The following is a 21,893-nucleotide window of genomic DNA, read 5'->3' as shown; positions in this document are numbered from 1 at the left end:
TGTGTTTCCCCCAGGAGCAATGGTTTAGTATTTGTGCAACTTTATAGAATATGATTACTACAAATACAAGAATTGACTATGTAATATTTATATATTATATATATATAATATTTCTGCTCTATATTGATCACCTCTTGTAAAGGTCAGTGAATATTAAAATTGTCATAAAAAATCTGTGGTTTGTGTTGAAGCACTGTGTGATGCTAGGGACTTGGGGACCCCACTTTGCAAAGAGAACAGAGGGCTAGTTATAATGCCCTAATTCCATCCTTTGCACAGACAAAAGACACATCCTCTCTGCAGAAGTCATCTTTATAACAACGACAAAAAATGTTTGGTTTGTTTATTTACAAATAAATTAGGAATTAGGTAGAATTAGGTTGAACTCATGTAGTTATAAACAAGTTTTTCACCTGCATGAATTCTGATAGGACGCTTGAAAGTTGATGGGGATCCTTTGTTTTGGGAGACTGTCCCAACCATTGCAGTTAATCTGGTGCCCCTGGCTCCCTGCCAGTATTGGCCCTACACCTTGGTGCAAACAGAGCTTGGCCTTCTTGAGGACCGGACTCGTTTTGAGAACAAGGGATCCATCTGGATAACCTCAGGATCAGTAAAAATCTGTTGGAACCAGTGAAAGAGAATAGTGGCCACTTGTGAAAGGTTCGTGCAAGAACCAGTGACGTTCCTGCGTGTCCTCAGAATTCAGCTACAGGGATGGGCGGTGGCAAGGGTTGGGTGTGCTCAGTGCCGCTGAGCACTTAAAAAATGGCTGAGATGGTACGTTTTGTTGTGTAGTTTGCCACCATAAAAAGACAAAATTTGAAAAATATTTAGATATTCGGTTAAAACATTAAATAAAAAACATATCACTTACAGCGACAACATAAAGGAGCAGGAATAAATCCTAAGAAACACACAGTCGACTACCTTTATGAAAAACTGGAGAACTTGGACTGGAATCCGCGTCTTTCCAGATTAACCCTGTGTGTGCAGTTCCTTTCAGAAGTCGCATGTGTTTGGTACGGAGGAGTGGTCTGCAAAACTGTTCTAAAGTTAACCTGGAAGACTAAATGTTTCTCTCTTTAAAAGAGCAGCATGGATCGAATGTGAGAAGTATTATAATGCTAGAATAAGTGTTGTATGGAACACACTAGAGAGTTCAAAAACCAGCCTAATATAGATGAGCATTTAGAATATAAGGGAGGAAATTTAGAAAGGGAAGAAAGGATTAACCTCTGGGAAAATCAAGTTAGATCCTTTCTGATCCCATCTAGCACTGTCTTTATAAAGTTAAATTTTAACATTAAAAAAATGAAATCATGACAGTGCTAGAGGAGATGAATGTTACAGTGGGGTGAGATAGGCTTCTTTGAACTTGGCGGAGATCATATAATTTGACTACAGGTAATACAGCATTTTTACTTCCAAAGCCACCATGAAATTAATAAATAAATGACAAACAGGATACTTTTCATAGTGGATGTTTACTGACAAAGCACAGCTATATAACATGGCCTTTCAAATCCACATGAAAAAGACACTCATCAGCAGAGAAAAATGGGAAAAGAACATGAGTATTTCATTAAAGAGAAAATCAATAACGGTAAGCATATGAGCAAATGTTTTAACTCATTAGTAATCAAAGAAATATAAATAGAATTGTCAGTCATCAGTTTCTCAGTGGCACAAAGACATGAAAACACTCAGGACTGCTGAGCGTGAGATAGAATCAATCTTTGTTCCCTGTGGGGTGGAAAGTGTGCTAGTCTTCCCGGGAAGCAATTTGATAATGTTTATCTAAAGCTTTAAGAATATGCCTTTCATTTTCCTTAGCAGTTCTACTTCTAGGAATTTATACTAGGGACATAATTAAGGCCCTGCAAGACTATTCATGATGGCACTGTTGTATAATAACAAAATTGGGAGTAACCTAGATTATCCAACAATGAGAAATTAGTTAAATGTAGTGGACTAGTAGTAATTGTTCAGCCTTTTAAATGAAAAGTTGCAAAATATATATGTGTGTGTGTATGTGTGTATGTTCCGAGATGATTTTTTAAAGCAACGTGTTCATAGAAAACAAGTCTTACTTTCCCATTGTTAGAAAACAGAACCAAAAGTCTGGAAAGAGAATGTACCAAAGGATAAGTGGGGCCTCTCTCTGGGTCGTAGACTTAGTGATGCTTTAAAATTGTCTTTGTTTAGCTGCATTTTCTGATTTTTTTTACAGAGAATATATTACCTTTTTTTTTTTTTTAAGATTTTATTTATTTATTTGATGGAGAAAGACACAGCGAGAGAGGGAACATAAGCAGGGGGAGTAGGAGGGGGAAAAGCAGGCTTGCTGCTGAGCAGGGAGCTTCATGAGGGCCTCTATCCCAGGATGCTGGGATCATGGCCTGAGATCATGGCCTGAGCCGAAGGCAGACGCTTAACAACTGAGCCACCCAGGCGCCCCTACATTTTTAAAATAAAAAAAAACCTGTGTTATAAACGATATATTTAAAACTCTTGAGGCGGTCCTCGCCCTGGACTATAGTGGGTAAGAGCACAGGCGTTTTGGCCCAAGCAGTCTGCAGCCCTGTCCCAGCTATGCCACACTTTGTTATCCAGCAAGTTAATTTCTCTAAACCTCAGTTTCTTCAACCGTCAACACTGAGGATAATAAAAACAGTCCTGTGTTACTGAGTTTATAGAGCTGTTATAATGATTAGAGGAAAATGTAAAATCTCGAAGCCCTGCATCTGGCCGGGGAGGGACTCGGTGTGTGGGAGTAGTAAGCACTGACGTTGCTACAGAAGAGGCCGAGGGGCCCTGCTTTATGTCACCGATGACCGCTGGTCATAGGGTCTTTCGGGGCTGTTTGTACTTCCTGTCAGTTTTTGTACATTCATAAAATGGAGTAGGGTGGGTCTGTTTTTTAACTCTTACGACCGAACTGGACTTGGTAATTGTTGTTGGAGATCTCATTCCGATCCGCCTGCGTCAATCGGGTCCTGACCCCGCACTGCACCTCTGTGTTCTGGGAACGGCAGCCGCTTCCTTCATGGCTCTGAGCCCGACCTGGAATTACCGACTGAGTCCTTCGCTTACTTGCCTGTTACTGGCGTCCTCTGTTAGGCCACAGGTGCAGTGTGGGTAGACGAGCTTGCTGACCATTGTTTCCCTGGTGCCAGGCCTGGTGCCCAAGTCTGATAGGCCTAAAGTAAGTGTTCATCCTGCCAAGAAGTTTTCTAGTTCGGGCCGCTGGGCTTCAGGCCTGATGGCTCACACGTTTGTGTTCATGAAGGAGATGGGCACATGTATTTGGACTAATACATCATTAAAATTATCATTACAGTAAAAGTGGATGTTTGTCAGAAATGTACAGTAGAGAACACAAATTCTACTTAAGTTACTTAAGTTAAAATTTACTCTAGAAAGAGTTTTTTAGTAAACAGATAACACCTCCAAGGATATCACATTTATGACAGTTTGCCTTTTTATGAGCAATATTAGTTATTCCAGGTAACACTTAGAAGTTTTATGGGCCTTCAGAATATGAATATTCACTGAATTATGTGTATTATTTTATGTCTGATTTCATTCTCAGGTTCACAGTTAATAGAAGAATCTCTGTTGTCGGATTTGGTTTATACGGATCTATTCATGGTCCCACGGATTATCAAGTGAATATACAGGTACACTTTCTTCCTCACTGTATAATAGAAATAGAACAAACGTATTTTTACAGTAAGATCTCATTTTGACAAACCAGATTTTAATATAATTATCAAAGGCATCAGAAAGCCTAGAAAGTTCTCTTTGACAACTGATCAAGAGTGGTTCCAGAGAATTGGGGTCCTGGGGTTTTTCCTAGAAGCATTAGCATCGATGGAGCTCTCCTTTCTCCAGGAAGCACTTCTGTGGGTCATTCCTGCTGTGCATCGTCTTAAAACACCCACCGGCTTTTTCCGTGGCACTTCGAACTCTAGGGCTTGAAACTGTTTAATTTCTCAGAACTACTATGAACACCTTCTGATCTCTGATTGTCTGACTAGACCCTGCCTCATGCTTTAGATCTTCTCCACCCCAGTTCTTAATCTGGAAGAAAGTTAAAGACCTTTCGCATTCTCTTGCAGTAAACCAGTGTTCTCCTGCTGTCGTGATCACACCAGTTAGTAGAATTGTTTTCGAAACACATCTACGCTGGACTTGTATTTACTGCGCATGTTAATACTGTACTTTGATATTTTGCGTAAGTTAAAACAAAAAATAGAAATGAGAACAGGAAGTAAACTGTTTAAAAACTTTTATCAGTAGAAAATAACTGCCTTCTCTAAAATGTTATTAATATATTATTTTAATAGTAAAAACCTTGGTGAACTTTGTGTTCAGAATACATCATTAGTTTTCAAAATACGGATCGGTTCAGACACCTGATTTGATGACAGTTGAAAAACATGCCTCACTGCCTCACAAAGACACCGGCATCCGAGGGAAGAGCCGCATTCCTGGCCCTGCTCATGACATCGCGCTCATCGTCTAATCCTGTCTGCTGCCGGCACGTTGAACTTCAGCTGGGGCGCTCGGCGGCTGCAGTCCATTAGGCCCTGAGTCTGGGTTTTGCCTCGGGTCGTGAGAGGGAGCCCCATGTTGGGCTCGGTGCTCAGTGCAGAGTCTGCTGCCCTTCCTGCTCATTCTGTTTGTCTCTCAAATCACTAACTAACTAACTAAATAAATATTTTTTTAAAAATTCAGCTGATGGGTCCCCAACTGGCTGAGTCTGAAGAGTATACACCTCTTGATTCTGGGGGCTATGTGTTTGAGTCTCTCCTTGGGTATGGAGATTGGTTAAATAAATAAAGTAAGGAATCGGCTGATAAATTTACATTACTTGTGTCATTTTGTTACCGTTACAAACCAACTAGAAGGTGACTTTTTTTTGAAAGATTTTATGTATTTGAGAGAGAGCATGAATAGGGGGAGGGGCAGAGAGAGAAGCAGACTCTGTTGAACAGGGAGCCCGATGTGGGGCTTGATCCCAGGACCCTGGGACCGTGAACTGAGCCGAAAGCAGGTGCTTAACTGTCTGAGCCACCTAGGCACCCCAGAAAGTGACATTTTTAATGTTTTTTAACAAATACTTCCAAAACCCACTAAAATTGTTTATTTGAAAGATTTTAAAGGTTAGAAAATTTTATTTTTACCATGTTAAGTGCAGTAAAACCACAGCAAACCTCTTGAGGGGTATAAAAGCTTTTCATGGGTGCTCCCTATTTCACTTTATAAGTAGTGTTGGATCCCGTCCCAGTAGGACCCGTGAGCCCACCTAAGCAGGCTCTGTAATCTGCAGGCCCAAGAGAGGACATCAGGGATGTGGTCTACTGAAATGGAAAAATATAAAAACTCAGTAAAATGAGTAGAAATAGGACTTGTCTCTATTTTTTTCCCAGGGGCTAGCATCACACACCCTCCAAATGTAGCAGCAGGTAGACCCTCGTGGGTTTGCGTCTTAGCTCCACCACCTTGAGGTGTGACGGTAGCCACGTCAGGCAGCGTCTCCCAGCCTCAGTTTCCTTGTCTGCTGTGGCAGCCGTGGCGCCCGCCGTACAGCTTCTGATGGCATTCTCCCCGCAGCCTTAGGGAGAAGGCGAAGCAAGTGTTCCTCCCAGTGAACCAGTGTGACTGGGGTTCAGAGAAGTGTAGGGGTCTGCTGTGGGGGGGCACCAGCCTGCCGCAGTTTTACGCGTTATTTTGCTTTGTTTTGCTTTTTAAAGATTTTATTCATTTATTTGACAGAGAGCGTGTGCACAAGGAGAGGGAGAGGCAGGCTCTCTGGTGAGCAGGGAGCCTGATGCAGGACTGAGTCCCAGGACCCCGGGATCGTGACCTGAGCTAAAGGCAGTCACCCAACCGACGGAGCCACCCAGGCGCCCCAGTTTTAAGTTCTATATGGAACTGTGCGGGACGTTTAGGGAAGTACATGTATTTCTAAGTGGCACACGTGGCTTGCTTGTCACACACTGACTACACTTGTGCAGCCGGCAGCCAGATCAAGGAACAGGGCCTTAGAGCGCCCCGGGGGACCCCTTGTGAGCTTTCCAGTCACCGTCCCTGCAGAGATGACCACTGCCCTGTGTTTGTCTGATGGGTGCGAAAAGGCGGTTCTGCGAGCCTCGGCCTCTGCGCGGCCTGTTCCCTCACACAGATTTTGTGTCCTGGGAAGCTCTGACTGGAGCTTTTAAAACTCTCCTCTGTGCAGCCTCACCCCTTCGCGATGGAGTAAAATTGTCCTGGGTGGAGCCGCTTCGCCCTCCGCGGGCGCTTGCTGCAGGCGCCGTGCTGAAGCGCCCCGCGTACACGGCCGGTGCCGGGAAGCTCCGTGAGGGGGTGTCCTTGCGGCCTGGCTCAGAGTATGGAGCTAAATCGAAAACACACGATGTTCACATTTTCAGTATCTGCGTACCCGAATTTCAGGTCATTTTAATCTCAGCAAATAACAGGAAATGCTGAGGGAATTTTCTAGTGGCAAGACACAGGCTAGCGAGGAGTAGAGGCCCATTTTCCTCAGTGTCTAAAATCCAGATGCTCAGGGCGCCTGGGTGGCTCAGTAGGTTAAAGCCTCTGCCTTCGGCTCGGGTCATGGTCTCGGGGTCCTGGGATCAGCCCCGCATCGGGCTCTCTGCTCAGCAGGGAGCCTGCTTCCTCCCTCTCTCTCTGCCTGCCTCTCTGCCTGCTTGTGATCTCTCTGTCTCTCTGTCTCTCTGTCAAATAAACAAAAATCTTAAAAAATATAAAAAATAAAAAATAAAATTCAGATGCTCTAAAAAGCAGTCTCCCGAGCTGTGTGTCTTCTGTGGAAACCCCTCTGTCGGAGCCCGGCCCCAGTTAGCTGGCATCCCCCTGCTCTTAACAACCTATTAGAGACGTCTCGGGGGGTTCGCAGTAAGTACAGAAGAATTACACGACAGGGACGCAGTCGCTGTTCCTCAGGGCTCCGTACTCCTTTCTGTGAATCCTGGCTTCAGGTAATGTAACTGAGGTGTACCTTCTCTTTGAAAACTTACAGATCATTGAATATGAAAAGAAACAAACCCTGGGACAGAACGATACTGGATTCAGTTGTGATGGGACTGCTAACACATTCAGGGTCATGTTCAAAGAACCCATAGAGATCCTGCCCAATGTGTGCTATACGGCATGCGCGACACTCAAAGTAAGTCTTCCAGAATGTTCCAGAGGGTGAACTGGTGGATTTCCCCTTGCATGTTACAGAGGGGTCTTCCACAGACAATGAGAGTCCCTGACAATAAAGCCTTTAGGAAGAGGGGAAGGAAGGAGGCTGGGAGTTAAAGTGCTCTAGTGCTTCTCAGCACAGCTCTGCTCAGAAATGTTCTTCTTCACAAGAACTAGCCCTTTGCTTGAGTAGGAGTTTGAATGTTTGACAGAAGATAAAATAATTATTTTCTTAAAACCGTTCACTGTTACCTAAAAACTGACTTCTACATTCAGATTTTTACTAGTTAACTGACTTTGTAGCAAAAACTTCATTTTCCATGAAATGGCTTAGCATAAAATTTCATACAAGGATTATAACGCAATATAATAGATCATTAATCTAATTAAAGCACCACATTAAATTGAGTGCTTATGAAATGAAAATTACTAATGAACCTTTTGTTCTCATTTAGGGTCCAGACTCCCACTATGGCACAAAAGGATTGAAGAAAGTCATGCATGAGACACCTACTGCTAGCAAGACTGTTTTTTTCTTTTTCAGTTCTCCCGGCAATAATAATGGCACGTCAATAGAAGATGGACAGATACCAGAAATAATATTTTATACATAATTCAGCATTCTGGACATTTTGGCTAAATAGTAGCGTACCATCTAGTCTCAAAGGCATAAAAAACTGGCCACAAAAAATAGTTTCAGTGTCATGAATATTTATAATATTTATAAGAAACATTTTAGTTTCTTAGAGGATATGAAAAATGTTGATTTAACTCTGTGCATGGTTTAAAAGGAGTTTTACATTTTCTTATAACCTTAGAGGAAAAGAGAACTGGGCATAAGTGTTTAAAAAAAAATGCAGCTTTCAGCTTTACCTTGTATAATTTAATAAATCAGCTGACTCATGGTCTTTTCATAGTTTTATAGAAAGATTCTAGTTTCAGACAGCTGGTTTCATTGTTGTTGTTGTTATTGTCGTTCTTTCAACTGTTGTGAAGTTTAGGTGAGTTGGATTTAAACAGGCTTATCTATTCTGAAGGTTATATGGAATGAGACAGGTCAGTATTCCTACAGAATTCCTATTAATTCACATAACTAATTTCAGAAAATTAAGAAAACTGACCTTATATTCGGAGTTTTGAAGTATCTGGTCGTTAGCATTCAGAATATTGCTAGAAGTAGGCCTAATAAATGCCCAAGAGCATTCTCCATGTATTTACAAAAAAGGATATTTTATAGTAGTATATTAGTCGTGTTACATAGTACAATTTAAAACTATAAATGGAGTTTGTACAGATTCACAATAATGTGACATAAACAGAGGATCTAAAGATAGAGTCTAAGACTGGATTCTTTATCACTAAACTGTACCATTGTACTCCGTGTGTCCGTGGGGGGTGCCTTTGAGAATGCCCGAGGTCGAGGCGGCGCTGCTGGGGGCCACCAGCTAGCCAGCATCAGTTCAGCATTGTGGCGATAATCTTACAATAACAGGAAACTGAATAAAATACTGACCTTTCTAACGACTACTTTGAGATTTTAAAGATAGCCAACAGAATCATTCCTGCTGAAAAGTATACTTTCTGTCACCTACACAGTTCTACCCAGGAAGTAAGATATGTTTCATATTTCTGACCTCAGCTCATGTCACAGGTACAGCTGTATTAGGAGGGGATGGGGAGTATATCTGGTAGAATAACATTTGTATACTTTTTTATAAAGCAAATTTTTTATATAAATAACATTCTCTTTTTCCCTCCAAAGTGATTATCTTGTTAAAAAAAAAAAAAGCTTATGTGTAATTAAGTTTAAGATATGCAAATAGTTTGGGAAGATGGTTAAAAGTCAGTTCTTTTAAGTAACAACTTAAAACGAATTAAGGTTTTCTAAATAATAGTAATTAGGACATAAAAAATTTTCATCTAAAATAGTACTTCATTTTATATTTTCAAGAAGGTAGTAAGGTGTGTTGGTGGTGGAGGTCTCAAAATTGCTGAAGAAGGGACATTTTTCTATCTCTGGTATCTTGTGGATATAAACCTCAGCTAACTGGAATATTGATGAAATGTGTGGTTCCGATTAAAGATTAACCAGCAAACACCCGATAGTAACTGTTACGGAAGGTAATTCTACCTTACGATGTATGGCATGCCCTGGGTACGGCGGTTAATGTTTTTTTGACATTTGAGGCATTTCAAATGCTTTTCAAGTATGTTGCACTGAACAATGATTGTCACTGAAGGTAGCTGTAGAAGGGATAAGCAACGGAACTGTTTACTGATATGGGACATCCCCTGGAATTTTATAAATAAATATCTATTATCCTTTTAGGTTTTTGTCACTTGTCTTTTTCTTCTGAAAGTTGAGTGAAAGACACTGGGAACAAGGGTTCTAGCTGATTGAGGTTTAACCTTATCTTTAATTTATGGAGGTAATTCAACACAAAGTGAGAGTGCCTCACTGCCGCCTTGGAGTGAGTCACTGGAATGCGGGAATCGGTGCTGCCCTCTCTCTGCTGCTTGATCCTTTTTTGTGGCCTCCAGTTTTTCTCTCTTGATCTAATCTCAGGAGGTGGGAGAATGTCCTGTCATTCTGGGATGGTTATTTGGTGTTCATAGACACCAGAGTGGTCGCTGGGTGCTGGCTGTGCACTGAGGAGCTCACCTCTGTGCCTCCCATCAGTATGAGGGGAGACTGTTATAAAACCCACTTCACGGGCAGAGAGATGGCATGTTTCAAAAGGTCGTCGGGGGGAGGCAGACTATAAACCCAGGTCTCCTCCCCCAGCCGCAGCTCCTGAACGTCCCAGAGACGATCCACTCTTCGCTCTCGGCCCCACTGCCGTCGTCTGAGCGGCAGGTCCTTCTCTCCTCCCCCCGCCCCGCCTCCCGCCTCATCTCTTGCCACATCGCCCCTCAGAGTATTTCCTCTCCTCTCACACTGTGGAGTCCTCAGCGCCGGGCACAAAGCAGGTGCTCCATCCACACATGGACTGTGCTCCCTGCTATCCTTTGTTCTCAGGAGGCTAGAGAAGACCAGCGGTAACACAGTCTTCCTCCCAGGGGAGTCTGGGGAGGCCATCCCTCACTACGGGATCCAAGCCCCAGCTCTCCGTCCCAGTCCTGGGCTGCTGTTCAGGACGAGGGGTCATGCTCCCGCCGGCCGGGAGGGGTCGCCCTGGGGCGGGAGCGCAGACGCGGGCCTGCGGAGCCGCTCCTGCCCGCGTGCGCAGGCGCAGAGGGATCTTCCGGCGCCAGTTCGTCTCTGCCCGGCTCCCCCGCGGGGATGCTGCGGCTGGGCTGCGGGTTGGGGCCGCTAGTGTCGGGACGCGGGCTCCGAGCCTCTGCCCGGCTCTCCTTAAGCGCCGAGATGCCCAAGAAAGCCGGTGCGACGAACAAGGCCAGTGGCAAGCCCCGTAGCAGGGGGAGGGTGGGCGGCGTGAGGGAGAGAGGCGGGGCCCGCGGCTCACGGCCCCCCCAGACCCGGGGCTCCTGCGGTCTTGTGCCGCCCCACTCTGTCCGGACGGCCGCGTCCCCGCAGGGCCAGCGTCCCCCGGCGTCGGAGGCCCGGGGAGGCGCCTTCCCGCGCTGGGCCACCGGTGCGCGCCTCGCGTCCTCGCCCCCCGTGTGCGCACCGTCCGCGCACCTGCCGCCCCGCTGCACGCGGAGTCCGGCCGCAGCTTCCGTCGCTGGGCAGGCCTTCGGGACCGCGGCCGGCCCTTCCTGTCCCCACACACTCTAACCGCCTGGTTGCGCACAGCAGTTTGTCAGCTCGTGCTGCCGGAGACGCAAGGACGAGTAAGAAGCGGTCCCTGCGCCTGGGGACCAGCACTGAGGTGTGGGAGCCAGAATCCCGTCTTCCAAGCGCGGAAGAACACTCGGTTGGGTTCAGCCGAGGGCTTCGTGCGAGAATTGGTTGGGGATGCTCGTTAAACCTTTCCAGGTGGCCAGAAATGCCCGGGCGCGACTAGCTCGTCCTGGTTTAAAGAGAAAGGGAGTCGTGGAAGGCTCGAACGTGTGGGAAGGTGTCTTATAGCCTGTAAAGTTGTAGTGTGGTTGTTGTTGTCGTTTTAGGGTAAGAGCCAGAGCAAGGAACCAGAGAGACCACTTCCTCCCTTAGGTCCTGTGGCAGTTGATCCTAAAGGTTGTGTCACCATAGCCATCCATGCCAAACCCGGGTCCAAACAAAACGCTGTCACAGGTATATGTGGACACTGGGGGCGGGGGGGGGCATAAGCGGGGGAGAGGAGTCCCCCTCTGTCCTCCCTTTGCCTTGGTGAGCTGAAGGTTGATCTACAGTTGGTGTATTTCTCACATCTGCAATTAGAAGCGTCCCCGTTTTAGAATTAATGTAAAGGTGTAAATCCAATGTCAAAAGTGAATGAATATACCACAGTTACAGCGTACCAAGTTCGATGGAAAAAACCATTGTATATTTTCCTTTTTAAAAATACGGTATTTTAGGGGTGCCTGGGTGGCTTAGTGGGTTAAGCCTCTGCCTTCAGCTCAGGTCATGATCTCAAGGTCCTGGGATCCAGCCCCGCATAGGGCTCTCTGCTCAGCAGGGTGCCTGCCCCCCCCCCACCGTCTCTGCCTACCTCTCTGCCTACTTGTGATCTCTGTCTGTCAAATAAATAAAAAATCCTTTAAAAAATGGTATTTTAGGGGCGCCTGGGTGGCTCAGTGGGTTAAAGCCTCTGCCTTCGGCTCAGGTCATGATCTCAGGGTCTTGAGATCGAGCCCCACATCGGGCTGTCTGCTCAGCAGGAAGCCTGCTTCCTCCTCTCTCTCTGCCTGCCTCTCTGCCTACTTGTGATCTCTCTCTGTCAAATAAATAAATAAAATCTTTAAAAATAAATAAAAATGGTATTTTAGAAAGGACACATCTAGAAAGATATGTAGCCTAGAATTATTAGTTTCTCCTATTTCAGAACTGGAGACATTGGCCAGAGAAAGAAAGAAGAGACATTTTGGTTGAGTTTAAAGACCACGGGACCAAGGAGGAAGAGAAAATCTGGTCTCTGAGAGCCCTGGTCGTCAGCTCCTGTGTGAACTTGTTTTGAGTTAAATGCAAAACTTTTCTGGGCCCAGTTCTTTCTATCTGTTGGAAGGGATATTGAACTAAGAGGCTTTCAGGTGATTCCCTGGAGCCCAAAAAGGTGCCTCAGGGATCTCTTAGGTGGACACCGGGAGGCCAGCAGGCAGGGCTCCTGAGTAGCTGTGTTTTCATTTACTGTGAATGTGGGGAGTCCAGGGGAACTTGTGTGGGAGGTGGCATTCTGGGTGGGGAAAAAGTTTGAGAACCATTGATCTGAATTATTGTGAAGGTCTTTTTCTCCTCCAAAGCTCTTTATTCCTTTTCTTTTTTTACACTTTGAAAACAAGACCTCCTAATTGGGGTGCTGGGCCTGGTTTGTGCTAGTGGCTGCGTTAGCCTGTGTGGGCCGCACCCACTGTGGCCAGCATTTTCGGAGTAGTTGCGGCTGACGGTCCGCTGCCGGTATACCGTGTGTCGTCAGGTCTTGAGATGCCAGCCACTAGAAGGTACACAAGTATTCTGTATACCTGCGAGACAGAATCCATGTGAACACTTTCTTTACCATCTGTTGTGAGACCCGTCTGGATGTGAAAGCTACTAAAATGCGGAAGAGGGCACATCGCAGTATGGTAATTGGCGACAGGACAGGAGGCGGCTTGTTGTGCCACTTTGTGCTTATTCATTCTGTGGCCATGTCGTTCACACGGGCATGGTGTAAGTGTGTGAAAATGCCTGCATAACCCCAGCTGGGGACCAGCTTCAGCTCACTTGCAAATCCCTTTGAGTAGACATTTCTCTCTCTCCGGAATAACCATGGGGGCCTAGGGGCAGGCGTGCTTTATAGAGGCCGCATCGACCAGGGAGGCAGGAGTACTCTTCCAGAGCAAAGCTCTTTGGCCCAGCATGTCAAAGCATGCATTTAAACTTAACTTTGACTCTCAACATCGCTTTATAGCCACGTGCCCTTGGGCAAATCTGGATTTGTTTCCCCTTTTGTAAACCGGAGATCATAGTGGCATTAATATTTTCTTCATAAAGCTCTTATGAGGATTGAACAAGTTAATATTTGTGAAGTCCCTAAAACGTGTTTTTGTGCCATCGAATTAGTGGATACAAGTGCTGTGTAAATGTTTAAATGCTGCATTTTAAAAACCTTAGAGGCATTTCACGTGAGCTGAATCAGTCCAGTGCTTTCATTTTCCTGATGGCGGGACCTGTGGGCTGGCTCGTTCACACCCGGCTCCTGATCCTACCGTAGGGCTCTGTGTACCACTCCGGCAGTTTCCAGTTGCGTGAGGCCCAGGAAGGAGTCCGGGCCCATCTTGGTCTGCAGGACAGGGAAAATGTCCATTTTCTCTGCATTTCTTTCCTCAAACGGGGGAGCCGTATTTATTATAACGTTCCCTCAGGTGTGAGTAGTTTATTCGCTCATTTCTTCACGCAGTAGTTATTGATGGAAAACCCACTCTGTGCCAGGGAAATGCAAACCCTTTTGCAAAATATCCTCACTCCTTAAGGACACAGTCCGCACTGATTTCATTCCAGACGTGACAGCGGAAGCGGTGAGCGTGGCCATAGCAGCCCCCCCCGTCAGAAGGAGAGGCTAATGCTGAGCTCTGTCGGTACCTTTCCAAGGTCTTGGAGCTCAGGAAGAGTGACGTGGTTTTGGATAAGGTAGGTCTCTCTGGAAACAGCTTTGATGATTACACATCAGTCATTATTTTATAAATATGGGTTCTTTCTTTTCCAAATAATTGAAAAGCTAGGGTTTTTTGTGTTTTGTTTTTTTTTAACTCTCATCCATTTAATCACTAAAATGTGTGAATTCTGTGTAGTCACCTTCATTATTACTGGCTTGATCCTTAGGCTGACCACGCTCTGTACATTTATTCCTTGGTTGCGACCATTTTGAGCATTTTCTCCTTTCTACGTGTATTCCTGTACCTGCTGTCAGATTGATCTGTCTGTCTCTTCAAGTCATCACCATGCTAAGAAGTCTGAAAGGGTCCTTTAGTGACTCGTATCACATGTTTCTGGTCCCCCACGTTATCCTGGCTCCCTGGAGAAGCTCATTAGGAAGAGAGAGGAAGAGATGAAGTCATTAATATCATGGGTTTCCTCTGGGGGTGGGTATCAGGTCGCCTGGGAGTGAGGTGTACAACACACGTTCCTGGGTGTCACTCAAGACTTACTGAAAGAGAACTTGCAGGAGTGGGACTCAGCCGTGCTGCTGGTGGCTCACTCTCTGCATCCAGGTTCTTGCTGGCAGTCGGTCGTTGGTTAATAGGCTGCATCTAAAAATCTCTCCCCTGGGCCACTTCCCTCAATAGCTCTCCCGCCTGTGGCAGGTCATTTCTGATTTTGTCACTGCATACGCTCTGACATTGGCCTGAAAGGGGCTTCCCACTCTTCTACCCCAATAGATGATCCCTGCTCAGATTTTACCTTCTTTAAAGGATGTTTCCAAATGAAATTCTTGGCTCAGTTGGTTGTGGAATTGGAGCATTTGTTTTGGTGGGTGGGTTTTTGGTTTTTTTTTTTTTTTTGAATTTTCAGAAATGTGTAACAGAATAGTTCTGTATTTGGAATTATTTTTATACAAAGTTTATAGAAAATTCCAATATTTGGTAATTTAGAAAATAATTTTCACTTTCAAACAAAAAAGTTACTTAAAAACACAGTATTCTACGTCTGGACTCTATTCGTTTTGAAATTTGAATGCCAGTTTTTATTAGAGAGATTGATGTATGAAGGTAAAAACCCTGGAGAATTGTCAACATCTGTAGTAAGGCAGACCATAAGATGCACTCATCGGTTAGACCAGGAATGCAGAACTGACAGGAGAAGGCGCTGTAGCTCAGCAGTCAGGAAGCCTGCGGCCGCAGGGCAGCCCTGAGGACACGGCCGAGCCCCACGCTCTCTGTTTGGTGAGTCGTCCTGACACCATTTTTTGCTTTTGGTACAGGGCGGTAAATCTCGTGAAAAAGTGGTGAAGCTGTTAGCGTCCACAAATGCAGAGGAGATCTTGGAGAAATTAAAGCAGCAAGTTGAAAAACAATAAAAGCGAGTTATGAGAAGTATGTCCTCAAGAAGCATTTTAATTGCTATTCGTGAAGAGGCTGTTCAGTAGGAAAATATACCTCAGGGCACTGAAGAACATGAAAAAAAAATTTAAGAACAGGACTCAGAAGAGAAGTAGGAATTTTAAAAGTACTGTATGTTCAGTGTAGGTTCTGACGTCCAAAGAGTTTGGAACACATCAGTCCGATTTCATCGCATTACACAATGACAGAGCTAGAAGACACCTTCAGGATGACCTGTCACCCCTCTGATCCCGTGATGGGGCTTCCACTCTCCAGAAGTTCAGAGACTTGTTCGGGATCACACCATGAGGGATGGCAGCCAGAACCATGGTCCCTTGACTCCTGGCCGCATTTTATGCCGATCGTAAATGAAGAGATTTCCACAGCACCTCTAGGGTTCTGAGGATTGCCTTGTCTGGAGTTTACAAGTGACAGAAAAAAACCTGTCACACCGCTTTGTGGTCTGTCTTTATATTTTAAAAGGCTTATCTACATACAAAAATGCCTTTTTTGTCTTTTGAAAACTATGGAGCATTTTGCGAAAAACTAAGAGTTTTCAGGACTTGTAATTTACTATTAATTATTTTGGGGAAGTCACTGAATTTTTGTCCTCATTGGAGGGTGTAGTCTTCAAATCTGGTAGTTCCTGTGAATCTCCAAAGATCCTTAAAAGAAGAGGGCCTGGAAGCTACTTTCCATATTTGTAAAAGCCTATCAGGAATCTCTCCTACATTAAAGGTTCAAAAGCTAGTAATAAATGCCTTGTTTTTAAATATCCAATGCAAATTACAGTGATTTGGTCAGGTAAATAATAAATTCATTACCTTTGCTGATCAGAATCAAAGCAGTTTTGTGCTTTTGTCTAAGTACCTGAGAAAATATATTGGTAGACAAAATGTTTGAAAATACAAAATCCCCAAGGACTAATAATAAAAATTATCTTTTACAACTCTTATTATTCTATTGATAGGAGCCAAGGACGAGAAGAGTCACTTGGATTACCCAAGAGCATAGCCAGTACTAATGGCAGAACATGAGTTATGCTCAGCTGCCTTCTTTTCAAAGCCATTATGCCATATTGCCCCCAAAAGTAGTTTACTGTACCAGATCTCAGCTTCAGAACTTTTCCCACTCTCCCCATACATTCCAGCGTGTGCGCTAGCGGCATTTTACTTGTGGTTCTTTTGTTTTGTTTTACATGGATCACTGTTAGGATGCTTTCCTTGACAATTAATGGAAACCCAGCTCTGTCTGGCTTACACAACAAAGGGATTTATTGGCCCACTACCTGGGGAGTCCAGAGGCAGGGCTGGCTTAGGGGTTAGCCTGATGCAGCAGCTAAGTGAGTTCACAAGGACCCACTTTCTCTCCTTACCTGACTCACTCTAGCTAGCAGGGCCAGCTTCAGCCCTAGGCCCGCTTTCCTCATGGAGGCAACAGGGCAACAGCTCTAGGTTTCAGGACCATAGATCACCCCCTCCGGCAGGCAAAGAGGCCACTCACCGAGAAGAGCTCTATTTTCTAAAGCTCTAAAGCTTCTTCCTGCTCCTTTGTGTCTAAGGGTTTGGGGGGTGGGGGAGAGAACCAGAGAATGTAGGTGGCACCTTTGCAATGTTTAAAGTTCCAAACAGCCAAAAACTCAGACTTCAGGAGGCAGGTTTTTTCTGGGCTATGAATTGCTAGCATACCCCCCACCACCAGGAATTTGTGGTAAGGGATTTGGTTAAGTAGTTCCTTTTAACTGTAATGCAAAATATAAGTTCCCAAAACACACTGTGACCCCCACTATGGATTTTTAAAATGCATGTGACTAGAGACTAAAAATTTTAAGAAGCTAGATTTTCAGTTTACATCCAAGAGATGGCACCATAACGCAACAGCAGGAAGCCACCGAGACTCTGAAGGGACTGACAATTCCTTTTGAAGCGAGCAGCACTAGTAGGAGATGTCTTCCGTAGCGCCTACCAGTGTCACACGCTAATCCTTCTTGTCTGGTCTTGGAGACATTACTTAGGCTTAGCCCCACATTCCTCGAGTTCAGTTTCGGCCAGAGTGTGGTGTTAACTGCTCCATGGTGTAACCTCCTTGGCTGGGTTCTCAGAGGTCCTGGCTCAGTACCTCAGTGGAGTCAGTGTGGCCCCGAGTGTCTCCATTCAGCAGTTTTCAGAAATCCCCAGCTTAGCTGGTGTTTTTGAAAATGGAATTGGGCTGGAAAATTGGCGAGGAATTCATTTCTTTTTTTTTTTTTTTTAAAGATTTTATTTATTTGACAGAGAGAGAGATCACAAGTGGGCAGAGAGGCAGGCAGAGAGAGAGAGAGAGAGAGAGAGAGAGGAGGAAGCAGGCTCCCTGCAGAGCAGAAGCCTGATGTGGGACTCGATCCCAGGACCCTGAGATCATGACCTGAGCTGAAGGCAGAGGCTTAAGCACTGAGCCACCCAGGTGCCCCCCCGAGGAATTCATTTCTAAACACAATGCCAGTTTACTAATGTGAGTGAAGAACACACCTGCCAAATGGACTGTGTAGTGGGGGGTCCTCTAGTGAGCACCTTGTGTTACTTTGGGAAATCTCTTCAAGAAGCCAGTCATCATTCGAAGACTGCTTGGAGAGTGTGGGATCAGAACCAAAGAAATTAGGGGATGGGGCAAGGGAGCTCGGACCATCGAAGAGACTCATCATGTCTCAGCCCCTCTCCTGAGACAACACTGGACACTCACACTTCTTGACACAGCAGCTGCCCTTTTCAAGGTTGTGAGAAGACCGCCTACTTCTGCCCAGATAGGCTTTCCTCTGCCTCTACACTTCAGTTGATAAGCTTTTCAGCATTTTGTAATCCTTTTCTGGCTATGTGCCACAGGGTCCATCTAATCCCTTTGATACAGAGCTGGGCAGGGGGGCCCCAAACTCGGCAGCGTAATTCACAGGCTCAGTGGTCATTTCTACATGAGACGCCTCCATGATAGGGTTTTGCTACCACACTGGCCTTCAAGTTGTGTCAGGGCCTTGTGTTTCTCCAGAGACACCCTGGGGGGTTGGAGAACTGGGGCAGAGGGGAGTGAGGCAGGTCAACAGAACTCCAAGCCTTTAGTCCTCTTCTGAAACTGTGCCGTCAGGATGGCAGCTGCTAGGCACATGTGCTTACTGAGCACTTGAAAGGTGGCTTACTAGATTATTTCTTTTTTAAACAAAAGCATCATGGAAAAAAAGGCCTCATTGGAAACAACAGAGAAGAGGTTGAAAATAGGGCACAGAATTTGGAGGGCAGGATGGAGAAAGGTGAGCAAAGAAAGGAAAATGACAGATCTAAAAGTCAGGCAAAGGGAAATCAACAACATAAGTGGGGTCCTGAAAAAGAACCCAAAAAGTGGAACAGAACAAAGATTTCAAGATATAATCAAGAAAATATTGGGAAAAAAAGGATTTTAAGGAATAAAAGGTGCAGCATCCCAGGGGAAACACTGACAAAGCATGGCTGACAAGGACATAAAACCAAGTGAAGTTCTCGGAATTCAAAAACAACTCCCGTGGCCATCTAGACAAAAAGTTGAAGTCCTAGGAAGGGAGAGGGGAGACGCATATGTACATTCATATGTTGTCACCTGGGAATGTGAACTGCTACAGTGTTTTGGAAAATGTGGCACTTAACTAAAAATATAGGTATTTTAACCTAATATTCTACGTTGGAGAATACCTCATAGAACACACAAAAATAAAAATGCCAAGGAGTATATGAGCAAAAATGGGGAAACATAATCTAAATGTATACCTACTGGAGAATAATTATATAATCAACAGAAAATCCATACATGAGAGTATTAGGCTGTTCATTTTTAATCTATAATTACTGAACTAGAGTTCTGTTTGTTACGTTGCACGAACAAAGAATGATAGATGTGTGTGTATATATATTTATATACAATCTCACTTTAGTAAACAAGGAAAACTATCAAATTTACACATATTTGTGTGGGCATGGTAAAAGAGCAGCGTACACAACAGGCCATCTCGCCGGATGAGTGCAGTGATGGGTAGTGTTTCACTTCTTTACAGTATTTATTATTTTGTATGCACACCAAACATATACAGTGAAGGAAAATTTAAAATGAGAAAACACTCAAATGCAAAAGCTCTGGCCTTTAGCAATGAGAGCAGCTTTATTTATGTAATTCAGACAAAGGCTGGAGACCCTTTAGGGAGTTAAAGGCACTGGCAGTGGAAAAAAACCATGAGATCATCATCACATCAATCCCTTGAAGCTGTCTCAAGAGAAGTCACTGAAACCCAGAGAAAATCTAACTGGTAATTAATACATGGGGCTCTGTGTGTCCCTTAGGGACAGGAATGAAAACAACTGAATTAGCCCATCAGCCCATGGAGACATTGGGGAAAGACGTGTGAGCTGCATTTCTTGCACCAGGCGAGCTCAGAGATACCCCCCAGCCCACTGCACTTCCGGACGCACATAGCTGACCCAGACCTGCAACCTACCATGTGCCCAGCCCCGTGACACACGCTTTCTGTAAATGCTTTCACTTAATCCTGCAAGGGGGCAGTCAGATTACACGTTAGCAGTTTTGATGGAAGACCTGTCCTCTTACTGTCTCATACTGTCCTGTAAATCTTAAAATCCGGGGGGTGTTATCCACAACTTCTCTCCACTTCCCCAGTCTGAGGGCACTGGTAACCAGCTCCTCAGATAATGTTTCTTGGCACCTGGCAGCCTCCGCAGTGGTGCAGGAGCTGAAGCTGCTTCTTCAACCCTGGCTCTTCCTGAGAGTGTCCAGGCCTATCGATGAGGCCCATGCAGCCAGCCCGACCCAGGCCATTCTCTCCCAGAACATCCACGGGTTAAGGGATCTCCACTACTGTCCCTATTTTCCTCAAAACTTGGTCCTAGTAGAGGTCTAGACTTCTAGAGAGGAGGAGATACTTGCCCAAGGCTACCTTGGAGTCCAATGGTATAATCTATTTGAATCTAGTTGTTGATTTGGCTCCATAATAATTTATCCGGAGCCAAGAGAAATCTTTGTTTAGATAGTACAGAACACAGCACGAAGAGTCCATGTGAATTCTGAAGTAGAAATCTAAAAATTAACATCATAACTCCTGCCAATGTCAAGAGTATTTACTCCTGTTGGCCTTAATTCATTCTAAATTAAAAGCCAGAGGATTGTAAAAGCACACATTTCTAAATTTATATATAGAAGAAGGAACTGAGTGACCTATATAATTGGGTTTTTCACACAGAATTAGCCAAAGTCTATCTAGTACTTCAAAATCCTCATTTATATCTCAAATATGATTCTGTGGTTAAAATACAAGATATTGAAAGACAAATCCTAAATAAGCTTTTTGGTGAATGAAAAGGTTTATATGAATTTCAGGTTTATAATACCTCTTTGTCTAACGCTACCAAAGTAAGCACGTTCACAAGCCAGCTTCCCAGCTAACTGAAGTTATTAAATCATACTACAAGTTGCTGTGAGCTGGGAGTCTATTTCCTACATTTTCTAATGAAAACAATAAATTGCTTTTCACTATAAGCAATAGTACTAAATAAAAGAAGTCAAAGGCCAGGGGCATAGGTTTCCATACACAGCCAAATCCGTGTTTGGGTTGAATGAATCAGAGGGAATGGGTCTTGGAAAAATTTTAAGGTGTTAAAAAAACTATCTTTAGAAACAAGATGTGGAATTCAGAATTAGTGTTACTAGTAATCTTCAGGGCAAGAGATCATTTCCTTCCGTTTTAGGATTCTAAACTTAAAACTGACATTTCACTACTCAATTCTATCATAAAATTCTAGATTTTCCTTTAGGTGAATAAATTTCAAAGGGAAAATTAAAATTAAATCCTGTCTGTTGAGCATTATAAGGAATGCAGCTTTGAAAACCAAAACCATGCTAGAAATCTCACCAGATGGCTTTTTTCTGATCTGGGTTTTAAGAGTTCAAACTGTTCTCAGAACTGTGACCGGTGGTTCTGAGTACCTGGATAACCTCAAATCCTAGCACTCAAGAAAGAAAGAAAAAAAAAACCAAAAAACCTCTAGCTCAAGTCTCTAACAAGCTGGTCTCAAAAGGATATTAATCTGGTATGTTTCCATAATCAGCATTTGACATTTTAAAATGTGTCAATTTCAAACAGCAAATGCTAAGTTTAGCTCAATATTTACATAAATTTTCTTTGATATTTGAAATTTGTTCTATTCTGAAGGACAGAATTTCTTCTTTTGCTAATTCATATATTAATTCACTTAAGAATCACAAATCTTTACTCTCAATAAGTCTCCTGCTCTACCTTATCTTCTGTCAGTTACTCTATACCCTTTAGATCAACACTGTGCTTTATAATTTACCAATACTTCCCTCCCATTGACTCTGCAAATGTTTATGCAGCACCAGTTATGTGCCAGTGGGGGTTAATAGTCCGAAGCCCTAGTTTCTGTCTTAAGCTCTTGTATGTTTGGTCACTTTTTTTATGATGACCCTGTGAAGAGTGGCAGGGTATTTTCCTCAGTTTTACAGGTGAGCACGTAAGGTCCATGCTTAAC

General features: G+C 44.1%; 2 protein-coding genes across 2 annotated transcripts in view; both read left to right on the top strand.

The window, feature by feature from the left end:
- The window catches only part of LOC111152568 (BTB domain containing 1), a 39,397-nt gene extending 29,848 nt beyond the window's left edge, over positions 1–9,549 (top strand). Inside the window, exons 6-8 of the mRNA XM_022511050.1 lie at positions 3,596–3,683; positions 7,055–7,201; positions 7,677–9,549. Of these exons, the coding sequence (XP_022366758.1) occupies positions 3,596–3,683; positions 7,055–7,201; positions 7,677–7,835 (394 nt within the window). The 3' untranslated portion in view covers positions 7,836–9,549. The remainder of the gene's footprint in view (positions 1–3,595; positions 3,684–7,054; positions 7,202–7,676) is intronic.
- A 951-nt stretch (positions 9,550–10,500) lies between these two features.
- Positions 10,501–16,178, top strand: LOC111152719 (chromosome unknown C15orf40 homolog). Its single transcript, XM_022511302.1, is given in 5 exon segments — positions 10,501–10,618; positions 11,293–11,419; positions 13,802–13,839; positions 13,841–13,930; positions 15,222–16,178. Coding segments are annotated over 5 exon segments (465 nt in total). The 5' UTR covers positions 10,501–10,504; the 3' UTR covers positions 15,318–16,178.
- Positions 16,179–21,893: the final 5,715 nt, after the last annotated feature.

This window comes from Enhydra lutris, unplaced genomic scaffold (genome assembly GCF_002288905.1).
Source record: "Enhydra lutris kenyoni isolate GAN:26980312 unplaced genomic scaffold, ASM228890v2 scaffoldscaffold29, whole genome shotgun sequence".
NCBI lineage: Eukaryota > Metazoa > Chordata > Mammalia > Carnivora > Mustelidae > Enhydra > Enhydra lutris.
This window is presented reverse-complemented; position numbering and strand designations above follow the sequence as displayed.